Consider the following 14,046-nt stretch of genomic DNA (forward strand, 5'->3'; position numbering starts at 1 on the left):
GATACAATTTTATCTCTGATAGTATCGATCTTGGAAGTGAAGTAGTTCATAAAGTCATTACTGCTATGCTCTTGGGAAATGCCAACACCTGTTGATGCTTGATTTTTCGTTAATTTAGTTACTGTATTGAATAAATACCGAGGGTTATGTTTGTTTTCTTCTAGAAGAGACGAAAAGTAATCAGATCTAGCAGTTTTAATGCTTTTCTGTAGGATAGGGTACTTTCCCGCCAAGCTAAACGAAATACCTCTAATTTAGTTTTCCTCCAGCTGCGCTCCATTTTCCGGGCTGCTCTCTTTAGGGCGCGGGTGTGCTCATTATACCACGGTGTTGGACTCTTATCCTTAATCTTCCTTAAGCGTAAAGGAGCAACCGCATCTAAAGTGCTAGAAAAGAGAGAGTCCATAGTTCCTGTTACATCATCAAGTTGTTCTGAGCTATTGGATATACTGAGGAACTGAGATAAGTCAGGAAGATTATTTATAAAGCAGTCTTTTGTGGTAGAAGTGATGGTTCTACCATATTTGTAACAAGAAGTTGGCTTTACAGCTTTAGCTATATGGAATATACAGGAGACTAGATAATGATCTGAGATATCATCGCTCTGCTGTAAAATTTCAACGCCACTGACATCAATTCCATGTGACAGTATTAAATCTAGAGTATGATTTCGACAATGAGTAGGGCCTGACACGTGTTGTTTAACACCAATAGAGTTTAGAATGTCTATAAATGCTGATCCCAACAAATCTCTTTCATTATCAACATGGATATTAAAATCACCAACGATTAGGACTTTATCTGCAGTCAGTACTAACTCCGATAGAAGATCAGAAAATTCTTTAATAAAGTCTGTATGGTGCCCTGGTGGCCTGTATACAGTAGCCAGTACAAACATCACAGGATTTATCATTAACACTTATTTCTTTGGATAACGTTATATGAAGCACCATTACTTGAACGAATTATACTTGAAACCTGACCTCTGAGAGATACTGAAAATATTTCTATAAATTGTAGCAACACCTCCCCTTTACCTTTTGGACGCGGTTCATGTTTGTAACAGTAATCTTGGGGTGTAGACTCGTTTAAAGTAATGTAATCATCTTGTTTTAGCCAGGTTTCTGTCAAACAAAGCACATCTAGTTTATGGTCAGTGAACATATCATTTACAAAAGTGCTTTTGAAGAAAGGGATCTAATATTCAATAAGCCAAGCTTTATCATGTGTTTATCTGTATTATATCGTTTTTATTTGTTGAACATCAATTAAATTGTTACTATTACTTTGGTTTGGATGTTTTCTGTATTTTCTAGTTCGGGAACAGACACAGTCTCTATAGCGTGATATCTAGATGAAAAAGATTCTATGTGCTGAGAGTTAACTGCCTTTGGTGACATGAGGCGGCTAGCAGACGATCGGTTTAGCCAGTCTGTCTGCTTCCTGACCTGGGCTCCAGTTAGTCAAGTACAAACTCTAAGACTATGTGCCATATTTCTAGAGAGAAGAGCGGCACCACCCAGGAGGGATGAACACCATCTCTTTTCAACAGGTCAGGTCTGCCCCAAAAATTCTTCCAATTGTCTATAAAGCCTATGTTATTTTGCGGGCACCACTTAGACATCCAGCCATTAAGTGACGACAGTCTGCTATGAATCTCATCACCACGGTAAGCAGGAGCGGACCAGAGCATATTACAGTGTCTGACATCGTACTTGCAAGTTCACACACCTCTTTAACATTATTTTTGGTGATCTCCGACTGGCGAAGTCGAACATCATTAGCGCCGACGTGGATAACAATCTTACTGAATTTACGTTTAGCATTAGTCAGCACTTTTAAATTTGCCAAGATGTCAGGCGCTCTGGCTCCTGGTAAACAATGGACTATGGTGGCTGGTGTCTCTATTTTCACGTTCCGTACAATAGAATCGCCAATAACTAGAGCACTTTCATCAGGTTTCTCAGTGGGTGCTTCACTGAGTGGGAGAACCTGTTTGATGTTCTGATCGAACGGAAGAGTGGTGTTTTGACCCGCGACTATGCCGCCTCACTGTCACCCAGTTGCCCTGCTGCACGGGCTCAACCGAAACCGAACAATGTACAGGACTCCCTGAGCTAGTCGCATCCAAAGCAGTATCTACAGCCCTCACATTCTTACTGTCCTCAACTAAAGTTTGGATGCGTGTCTCTAGTTCTAAAACCTTCTCTGTCAGCCTAACTATTTCCTGCATTTATCACATGTGAATCCCTCGCTGCTGACAGAGACAGATAAACTATACATGTGGCAGACAGTGCAAACAACAATAGCAGGAGAAGAAGCCATTACTCACCTTGATTGATGAATGATACCAACTTAACTTACCACTTACCACTGTTGTTTGATGAGCTCGTGAAAAACGGAGCGAGGAAAAAATAAAATAATAATAGGCGCGAATAGAAATGCAAATGGAACCGCAAGTGACAAGCTAACGGGCTAACAAGCTGCACTCGCGGTTTTTAAAGCGACGATCAAATTAGTTAGATTAGTTTGAAAGATAACACCAGAAATATGGTGAGAATTAAGTTATATTTTATCACTTTAGACAAAAGGGATTGAAAGTAAGGTAGAGATTCAATAAAAGCGAAGGTACACGGAGCTACAAACACAAACCTCACAGCAGCACAACAGACTGAAGCAATCGAACTCAGAGTAAGCCTTAGAGACCTAGTTAGTGATAGCCTTAGATGTCCGCACCTGCCAGGATCTGTGCTCAGATGTTGTGAGCCATTGGAGGTGGCTCCGAGGCAACAGCATTTGGTGGGACGGGCAGTGATGTTGCAATGAAAAGAGAATATTGTGATTTTAAATTAAGTAGAGAGCTGTGAGGGAGTGGAGCAGGGGCCGCAATTTTCAGCGGAAGCAGCCTCAAGCTTAATATTGGCCTCTGGGTCTTGATGTGGGAAACAGAGAAGAGTAAGAGAAAAATGGAGGAACAGAAAGAAATGTGTGGGTCTGTGTTGCGAGCAGAGGCAGCCTCACGCTAGTGTCTGCTAGGAGCTGCAGGCCACTGAAGAGGAAAAAGGGGTTATTAGTAGAGGGAGGAAAAAGGCTGAGATGTGTGTGCCTGGGATTGGGAAACGCTGGGTTAAGCAATGCAGCTGCCATGATGAACAGCAGTTAGCACCATCTACTGCTGAAATTAAAGTTTTCTATGCATGATTTGATTTAACAGGAATCACAAGACTGCTCTCTCCCTGGCCAATCACATTGATGGATAAAAATTTAATTTAAAAGAAAGCATGTAACGCATTACAAGTAACGCAAGTTACATAACACAGGTTACTTTTTTCCCATTTATTCATTGGCAGATTTCCTGTCCCTGTGTTGAGAGAAATTGAAGCTTATTCATTTCACTTTTGGTGTGGAAGGGTATTTACAGTTGGTAAAAATTGATTTTTGTTATTAAAAATTAATAAGCAAGCCCAGCTCAGATGTCCATAAGTAAAGCAAAAGTAACGTAATACATTACTTTCCATTAAAGGTAACTAAGAAGTGCAATTAGTAACTTTTTTTAAGGAGTAACTCAATATTGTAACGTTAACTTTCTCCCACACTGGTTACATCACTTCAAATGCACTCATGTAAAAGTACATAATTTTTAAACTACTTTAAAAAGTACAATTTCTGAGAAAAACTACTTGCCATATTGTTCCAACGTGTTACAATAATGTAAAACACACACACACACACATATACTGTACAGTATGTGTGTGTATGTATATATATATATATATATATACTGTATATATAAAAATTGAAGAGTGCGCACAATGAGCACAGTATAATGGCTGACAGGACAGGAAAGTAAATTTTTATGGCATGATAGGGACTTTTATTTCTTAACATGTTACGAAAATAACGTTAGAATAACGTCACTGACATAAACGGTATAACCCAACAACATCCTATCTAACCGCAGATACTGAATCAGGACAACACATTTTTCTCTGACACTCTCAAATTGCATCTCACGGAAGTGTCAACCGCTTTCACGCAACTTAGAATGTTTGTTGTTGAGAAACACTGGGCACTGATAGCATAACACAGTAATTTTTTACGCTTTTCACGTGCTTGGCACCACCTAATGTTGCAGGTATATTATTGACATGTAAAAGTCTAGACCCTGAATAAAAGATTTTTTTATATGTAGTTTTAAGAAAAAAAAAATACAGTCTTGTATTTGGACCAATATGGTAGTTTCAGTAACGAGGGTACTTGTAATTAGCTACTTTACACCCCTGATAATGATATACCACGATGTCTATAGAAATGTTGAAAAAGTAAAAATGTCAAATTCTTATTCATTTATTTGCCAATGAATCACATCATTGCAAACAAAAATAATAATTACACTTAATAGAAAAAACTAAAATGCTAGCCATTTTTGGCACAGTGTCAAAATAGGATAGTTTGTGAAAATAACAACCTAATGGTGCAGGATAATTATGTGTCATATTATTATACGTGTTCTATTAATATTTAAGTATCACCAATACCGGTAAATGGCGGCTAAATTTGAAAGGCATGTTTTTTGCAGGATGACGTGGTCATGGGGACGCTGACCGTTCGCGAGAATCTGCGTTTCTCAGCGGCTTTAAGGCTCCCGAAGTCGATCTGTCAGCAAGAAAAAGATGATAAGATTGAGAGACTAATTCAGGATCTGGGACTGAGCAAAGTGGCAGATTCACGGGTAACAAACCAAACACACCTTCATCTGACTGACTACATGTGCAATAAACACAGACTTAACATTCTCAGAAATCAGTAAAGAGTATACAGTATATATTCTCATTTTTGATTTAGATGTAACGGCTGTCTAAATAATTTTTAAGTGTTTTTTTCTTTTCTCCTCAAATGTATAGCTAGATAAAACATATAAACTCTCTCTCTCTCTTGCTCCCTTAATCAGGGGTCCCCACAGCGGAGTGATCTGCACAGATAAAATATACAAACTAAATAAGTAAATTGACGGCTGCTCTGATTGGCTGGTTTTACAGGTGGGCACGCAGCTGATTCGTGGTGTTTCAGGTGGAGAGAGGAAGAGGACAAGCATCGGCATGGAGCTGATCTTTGATCCACCGGTGCTTTTCCTGGATGAACCGACCACCGGCCTGGACGCCAGTACGGCCAACTCTGTCCTCATGCTGCTCAAGAGGTGCGTTTATACAAAACCGGTCATATTCCACACCTAAACCTCAAGAAAGACATGTTCATTTGAAATTAGGTGTGAAGGTATGTAATAGTTTAAAAATATATAAAGATATTATTATAAAAGTATTTTTTATATTATATATATATATATATATATATATATATATATATATATGGGTGATTCTTCAATTGGGGGAACTTTTATGTCCCCAGGTTATACATTAATGTTAAAAATATTATATTATAAAATAAATAGTTTAGTTAATTCAAATATTATTTATTGCACCAAAAAAAAAATGTTAGACACTAAAATTAGTATGATTTCCATTTTTAAAAATGTTTTCATCACTAATATTTGGCTACTCAGGCCTTGTCCCCAACCCAGACATTAAAACTTATCTGCTCTGAAAATGTGATAAAATGTTATCAGTTCATTAAAAAATCACAATATATGTTTAAACAGTAACTTAAAAAGGCACTTTATGCATAATTCGGGTTCATATCTGTGCAATTTGTGAATATTTTTAACAATTTAGTATTGTCCACAACAATACTGTCATTACATGACAGTCTATGATTACAACAAGGATATTTTTGAGGGTAAGACTTGTTTATGCCGTAACCATGGAAATGAAGACTAGCAGAGGAGCACATGTCAGCCATGGAAGAACAGTGATATTTGATGTCTGAAAAAGTAAGTAATTTAATCATGAATTCCTTCTGATCATGGAGTAGACTTATTCAGCGTCATTACCATAAATGCTGTAGCAGCAATATTTTGATAAATATATATATATATTCACATGATTTATGTGTATTTAAAGTTCTTTTTGTATTGTTGAGTGATGTTAGCAAAACCATGACCTAGCATCTTTTTTCCTGAAAAAAAATTTAAATGTCATTACCGCAACACGTCATTACCAACACACAGCTTGTTGTGATGGTAATGACAAGTGATGGTGGTAATGACATGTTCTGTGTCACTATCTATATCATATTATGTGTTTATAAATTAAGTTAAAGAAGCATAATAGTGTGATTTTGCAATGAAACTTAAGTGAGATGCCTTACTTCCTAAAACTATTTCTTCTTATTTTTTAACCAGAATGGCTCCCAAGAAATCAACTGAAAGGTCTAGAGATTATAGAAAAAAATTGAAGGAAGATCCAGTAAAATATCAGCAGTACATTGACAGAGAAAAGGAAAGATACAAAAGAAGAAAAGAAACAGGAAAGCTTAAAGTAATCTCACAACTTTCAAAACGGGAGCAAAGACAGAAACGCAAACAATGGAGAGTTAACCAAAACAATAAAAGAGCCAATGACAAAACTGAAAGGTTGTTGGTGTGCTGTGAAATATGACAGGGAGGTATATCCAGGAATAGTTCAAGATGTGGATGCAGAGAATTGCATTCTTGTTAAAACTTTGAGTCGTGTAGGCCAGAACCGCTTCTTTTGGCCAATGAGGGATGATATTCTGTGGTATCAGCCGCATGATTTTCTGGGTCTTATCCCACCACCTCAGCCAGTGACGAAAAGGCACATGATGCTGCCAGTAGATGTCTGGGAGAAATTGTTCTCCCACTTATAAGAGATCTGTCAAGAGGGCGGTCCTTGGAGATATATAGTTCTATAGTTAGAGAATATAATATTTCACCTAATGGTAATATTCATAGTTATGAAATGTTTATGAAGGATATGTTTATGCTGTTTATCCCATTGTGACAATTGATTCTCTAGAAAATATTGTATGGTTTCTGCATGATTGAAATAAACATGTTCAAGTTGATGGTTGTGTCATATTTATATACATCTCCTCACATCTGTCCATTTCTTTCAACAACACTCACGAGAAGTCATTATTTAAGCCTTTAAATTTGCTTTATGTATCAGTGCACTTTTCATTTATGTCATTACCAAAACACTATGTCATTACCAGAACAGTATGTCATTACCGCCACGTTGCTTAATTTACAGCAAACATACCTTTAAAACTGTTTTATGTTCAATCTTGAGGTGCTACATGAAAAGCCTAATGAAATACTCATCCACCTATTCAAAGAAAAAACATCTAAAATTAATTTTCCAGAAATTAAACAAATGTGTGCTTTGATGAACACAGAAAAACACATTTTGATGGTAAGAACAAGAAAATATATGTAATTCGCTGAATGGAAACATTTTGTTTTTTATACGTATTGTTGAAGGTTAACAATGTTTGCAAGATAAATGAGTTTAAATGATCTCCTTGATAAATTCTTTGCATTATGAGACTTTTTGATGTTGTGATGGGAATGACGTTTTGCAGTGCCAGTTGGCAAATAGATATAAAATACTCAAATTATATTTAAGCTCAGTCGTGGCCATTATTATATCTTTACATCAAAGGATGTAAACATTGTCTTGACATAATTCTAACAAAATTCAACCAAATTTAATTCATCAAAATGTAAGATGGCAAAATAGCCCCCAATTGAAGAATCACCCATATATATACAGTTGGTACGGAAAGTATTCAGACCCCCTTAAATTTTTCACTCTTTGTTATATTGCAGCCATTTGCTAAAATCATTTAAGTTCATTTTTTTCCTCATTAATGTACACACAGCACCCCATATTGACAGAAAAACACAGAATTGTTGACATTTTTGCAGATTTATTAAAAAAGAAAAACTGAAATATCACATGGTCCTAAGTATTCAGACCCTTTGTTCAGTATTTAGTAGAAGCACCCTTTTGATCCAATACAGCCATGAGTCTTTTTGGGAAAGATGCAACAAGTTTTTCACACCTGGATTTGGGGATCCTCTGCCATTCCTCCTTGCAGATCCTCTCCAGTTCTGTCAGGTTGGATGGTAAACGTTGGTGGACAGCCATTTTTAGGTCTCTCCAGAGATTGGGTTTGAATTGGGTTTAAGTCAGGGCTCTGGCTGGGCCATTCAAGAACAGTCACGGAGTTGTTGTGAAGCCACTCCTTCGTTATTTTAGCTGTGTGCTTAGGGTCATTGTCTTGTTGAAAGGTAAACCTTCGGCCCAGTCTGAGGTCCTGAGCACTCTGGAAAAGGTTTTTGTCCAGGATATCCCTGTACTTGGCCGCATTCATCTTTCCCTCGATTGCAACCAGTCGTCCTGTCCCTGCAGCTGAAAAACACCCCCACAGCATGATGCTGCCACCACCATGCTTCACTGTTGGGACTGTATTGGACAGGTGATGAGCAGTGCCTGGTTTTCTCCACACATACCGCTTAGAATTAAGGCCAAAAAGTTCTATCTTGGTCTCATCAGGCCAGAGAATCTTATTTCTCACCATCTTGGAGTCCTTCAGGTGTTTTTTAGCAAACTCCATACGGGCTTTCATATGTCTTGCACTGAGGAAAGGCTTCCGTCGGGCCACTCTGACATAAAACCCCGACTGGTGGAGGGCTGCAGTGATGGTTGACTTTCTACAACTTTCTCCCATCTCCCGACTGCATCTCTGGAGCTCAGCCACAGTGATCTTTGGGTTCTTCTTTACCTCTCTCACCAAGGCTCTTCTCCCTCGATAGCTCAGTTTGGCCGGAAGGCCAGCTCTAGGAAGGGTTCTGGTCGTCCCAAACGTCTTCCATTTAAGGATTATGGAGGCCACTGTGCTCTTAGGAACCTTAAGTACAGCAGAATTTTTTTTGTAACCTTGGCCAGATCTGTGCCTTGCCACAATTCTGTCTCTGAGTTCTTCAGGCAGTTCCTTTGACCTCATGATTCTCATTTGCTCTGACATGCACTGTGAGATGTAAGGTCTTATGTAGACAGGTGTGTGGCTTTCCTAATCAAGTCCAATCAGTATAATCAAACACAGCTGGACTCAAATGAAGGTCAAGTCAAGTCAAGTCAAGTCAAGTTGAGCTTTATTGTCATTCCGCTACATGCGGGGGCATACAGTGGAACGAAATGTCGTGCCTCACAGGACCACGGTGCTACATAAATACAGGCATACAGCAATGAAGTAAAACAAAATAAACCTATACACAACTATCCTACTGATAGATTTGACTATAAATATGCTATATATAAAAATTTGTTTTACCTATACATAAACTAAAAAATACAAACTATACAAACTATACGAGTGCTTCAGATAAATACTGTACATGTGCGAAGAGAACATTGTGAGTCAGCATCTGGCTGGGGAACAGTGCAGGATGATTTGTAGTGCATGAGCATGTAAACATACGTATATTACTGAGTCTTTTTGTGGGATTTGTATACACACAGCAGTGTGTGTGAAAAGTGACTAGTGCGCATAGAGGAGGAGAGTGTGCTACTACAGGTGGTTTGTACAGGCCCACTCACCTGTGTGTAGCACACTTCGATTGCACAAAAAAAGTTCCATAAGTTTCAGATGGTCCATGTTTCAGGAGGTAGGGGGTTTGTATGGGGTTTCAGAGAGGGGCGGGGTGATTTGAGTTCAGGGCTGTTGAGCAGTCTGGCAGAGCGGGCTCTGATGCTCCGGCACCATCTTCCTGATGGTAGGAGCTGGAAGAGACTGTGGGAGGGGTGTGTGGAGTCCTTCACGATACTATTGGCTTTGCTGGAGCATCGTGTGAGGAAAATGTCCAGGATGGAGGGGAGAGGGGCACCGATGATCCTTGCAGCTGTGTTCACTGTCCGCTGGAGGGTCTTGCGGTCTGCTGCGGTACAGTTCCCGTACCAGACAGTGATGCAGCTGGTCAGCACACTCTCAATGGTGCCCCTGTAGAAAGTGGTGAGGATGGGTGGAGGGAGACTTGCTCTTTTCAGCCGGCGGAGAAAGTGTAGGCGCTGTTGTGCCTTCTTGGAGAGTGCCATGGTGTTGGTGGTCCAGGTGAGATCCTCTGTGATGTGCACCCCCAGGAATTTAGTGCTGCTGACTCTCTCCACAGGCGAGCTGTCGATGGTCAGTGGGGGGTGATCACCGGAGTTCCTTCTGAAGTCCATCACAACCTCCTTTGTCTTACTCACATTGAGGGACAGGTTGTTAGTGCCACACCATTTCGCCAGCTGTGCCACTTCCTCTCTGTAGTGCGTTTCATCATTGTTGCTGATGAGACCTACCACTGTTGTGTCATCAGCGAACTTGATGATGTGGTTGGAGCTGGACTTGGCAGTGCAGTCATGGGTCAGCAGGGTGAAGAGCAGCGGGCTGAGCACACAGCCTTGTGGGGCACCTGTGCTCAGTGTGGTAGTGCTCAAGGTGTTGTGGCCGACACGGACTGACTGAGGTCTTCCGGTTAGAAAGTCCAGAATCCAATTACAGAGGGAGTTGTTAAGGCCCAGCAGGTTTAGTTTATTTATGAGCTGTTGTGGGATTATTGTGTTGAATGCTGAGCTGAAGTCAATGAACAGCATTCTAACATAAGAGTCTTTTTTCTAGATGAGTAAGAGCCAGGTGGAGGGTGGAGGAGATTGCATCGTCTGTAGAGCGGTTTGGACGGTATGCAAACTGGAGCGGGTCGAGTGTGTTGGGGAGGCTGGTTTTGATGTTGTGCATGACTAACCTCTCAAAGCACTTCATTATGATTGGAGTCAGTGCTATGGGACGGTAGTCATTTAGACAGGACACAGGTGATTTCTTTGGTACCGGTATGATTGTTGTGGATTTGAGACATGTGGGGACGACTGCCTGGCTCAGCGAGGTGTTAAAGATATCTGTTAGGACATCTGTCAGCTGTACAGTCTTTCAGTTCACTGCCAGGTATGTTGTCGGGACCCGCAACCTTGAGTGGGATGATCCTAGATAGGGTCTTCCTTACGTCGGCTGGAGACAGACAGAGCGCCTGGTCGTTAGGAGGTGTGGGCAGTTTTTGTGCAAGTGTATCATTCTGCATTTCAAACCGTGAATAAAAGTGGTTGAGTGTATCTGGGAGGGATGTGTCATCATCACAGGCCTGTGGCGGGGGCTTGTAGTCTGTGATGGTCTGAATGGCTTGCCACAGACTCCGTGTGTCTCTGCTGTCTGTGAAGTGATTGTTGATTTTTTGAGCATATGACCGTTTTCCATTTTTGATGCTGCGGGACAGATTGGCTCTTGCTGTTTTGAGGGCTGCTTTGTTTCCTGATCTGAAAGCTTCATCTCTGGTCTTTAGCAGCCCACGAACCTCTGCTGTCATCCATGGCTTCTGCTTGGCGCGTGTGGTGATGGTCTTGGTGACCGTCACATCATCAGTGCACTTTTTGATGTAAGCAGTCACAGTTTCAGTGTACTCCTGCAGGTCTGTGTGGTTGTTGTAGGTGGCCGCCTCTTTAAACATGTTCCAGTCTGTGTCCTGGAAGCAGTCCTGCAGTGCTGAGGTAGCATTTTCTGGCCATACCGTGATCTGTTTTAGAACCGGTTTGGCAAGTTTGAGAAGTGGTCTGTATGCTGGGATTAGCATAACAGAGATGTGGTCCGAGTAGCCGAGGTGGGGGCGGGGTTCGGCTTTGTATGCGTTCTTTTCTGTTGTGTAAACAAAGTCCAGTGTATTATTTCCCCTTGTTGCAAAGTTCACATGTTGGTAGAACTTTGGCAAAACTGTCTTTAAGTTTGCGTGGTTGAAGTCACCGGCTATGATGAAAAAGCCGTCGGGGTTATTTGTTTGTTGTTCGCTGATGGCGCTGTACAGTTCACGAAGCGCGTCCTTAGCGTTTGCACACGGGGGAATGTAAACCGCGACAATAACAGTGGCCGTGAACTCCCGCGGCAGATAGAACGGTCGACACTTCACAACCATAAACTCCACCAGCGACGAACAGTGTTTTGATACTAACGCAGCATTGTTACACCATTCTTTGTTGATATACACACACAAGCCACCCCCGCGAGTCTTACCAGACAGTGATGAATCTCTGTCCGCTCGGTAGCAGGTTAGCCCGTGTAGCTGAATGGCGGAGTCCTGGATGTTGTCGTTTAGCCATGTTTCAGTGAAAACAGACACACAACAATCCCTTGCCTCATGCTGTGTAGACCGACTGAGTTGAATTAAGTCCAGTTTGTTTTCCAGAGAGCGAACGTTTGAGAGCATGAGTGTTGGAAGAGCCGGTCTTGTGGGGTTAGCCCTTAGCCTAGCTCGTATACCTCCGTGCTTACCGCGCTTCCGTCCTCTCTCACACCGCTTGCGGCCGCCTTGTGCGGAGTAGCGTCAGTAAGCGAGCCGCGGTCTCGAGGTCCGGCTCCAGCAGTAAACAAAGGCCTCGTAGCTTCTTAGTAGCCGCCAGCGAGAGTTTGTGTTTGTATGTGTTGTCGATATCAGAAAGGCTTTGGCGATCATAGATGTATCCCGGAGTGATCTCCCGATGAATTAGCGGTAAATTGACATTGTTTGGAGACGAACAGACGACATTAAAAGACATAAAAGCACCGTCTTTGGGACCCGGAGAAGCCACTGCGTCTGACCGCGCCGCCATCTTGGATTTCATATGTAGTAGAACCATCTCAAGGATGGTGTAGAACCATCTCAAGGATGATCAGAAGAAATGGACAGCACCTGAGTTAAATATATGAGTGTCACAGCAAAGGGTCTGAATACTTAGGACCATGTGATATTTCAGTTTTTCTTTTTTAATAAATCTGCAAAAATGTCGACAATTCTGTGTTTTTCTGTCAATATGGGGTGCTGTGTGTACATTAATGAGGGAAAAAAATTAACTTAAATGATTTTAGCAAATGGCTGCAATATAACAAAGAGTGAAAAATTTAAGGGGGTCTGAATACTTTCCTTACCCACTGTGTATATATATATATATATATATATTTTTTTTTTTTTCCATACATAACATCCAAAAAGAAAAGAAAAGAAGAGAGTAAAAAAACAAAAAAAAAACAACAGACACATACTCAATATCTCAAAGTCCAGTCAGAGGAAGGGAGAGAAGGAAGGACAAGAAAAACATAAAAGTCACTCCATATATATATATATATATATTAGTGCTGTTAAACGATTCAATGCAATTAATTGCATCCAAAATAAAAGTTTTTGTTTACATAATATATGTGTGTGTACTGTGTATATTTATTATGTATATATAAATATACAAACATACAGTACATATTTTGAAAATATTTACATGTATATATTTATATTAATATAATTTATATTATTTATAAATCTATTTAATATATAAACAAAATTTTTCTGAAATATATACATGCATACATACGTGTGTGTGTGTAATTGTATATGCATAATAAATATACACAGTACACACACACATATATTATGTAAACAAAAACTTTTATTTTGGATGTGATTTTATATATATATATATATATATATATATATATATATATATATATATATATATACAGTATCTGACAAAAGTGAGTACACTCCTCACATTTCTGTAAAAATTTTAGTATATCTTCTCAAGGGTCAATACTACACAAATGAAACTTGGATATATTTTAGAGTAGTCAACGTGCAGCTTGTATAGAAGTACAAATTTACTGTCCTCTAAATATAATTCAACATATAGCCATTATTGTCCAAATAGCTGGCACCAAAAATGAGTACACCCTAAGTGAACATGTCAAAACTGTGTCCCAAGTGTCAATATTTTGTAGGGGCACCATTGTTATCTAGCACTGCCTTAATCTTCCTGGGCATGGAGTTCACCAGAGCTGCGCAGGTTGTTGCTGGCATCCTTTTCCACTCCTCCATAATGACATCACGGAGCTGCTGGATGTTAGACACATGGTGCTTCTCTACCTTCCGCTTGAGGATGTCCCACATGTGCTCCATAGGGTTCAGGCCTGGAGACACTCCATCACCTTCACCTTCATCAGCAAGCCAGTTGACATCTTGGCGGTGTGTTTGGAGTCGTTATCATGTTGGAAAACTGCCATTTGGCCCAGTTTCTGAAA

At 40.2% G+C, this 14,046-nt stretch overlaps 1 protein-coding gene across 2 annotated transcripts in view; it reads left to right on the top strand.

Annotated features, from left to right (window-relative positions):
- Positions 1-14,046, top strand: part of LOC131532029 (broad substrate specificity ATP-binding cassette transporter ABCG2-like) — a 45,129-nt gene that overhangs the window by 14,621 nt on the left and 16,462 nt on the right. For both annotated transcript variants that reach the window (XM_058763323.1, XM_058763324.1), the window contains 2 exons: positions 4,580-4,732; positions 5,040-5,197. In XM_058763323.1, coding sequence (XP_058619306.1) covers positions 4,580-4,732; positions 5,040-5,197 — 311 coding nt within the window. The remainder of the gene's footprint in view (positions 1-4,579; positions 4,733-5,039; positions 5,198-14,046) is intronic.

Source organism: Onychostoma macrolepis, chromosome 23 (assembly GCF_012432095.1).
Source record: "Onychostoma macrolepis isolate SWU-2019 chromosome 23, ASM1243209v1, whole genome shotgun sequence".
Classification (NCBI taxonomy): domain Eukaryota; kingdom Metazoa; phylum Chordata; class Actinopteri; order Cypriniformes; family Cyprinidae; genus Onychostoma; species Onychostoma macrolepis.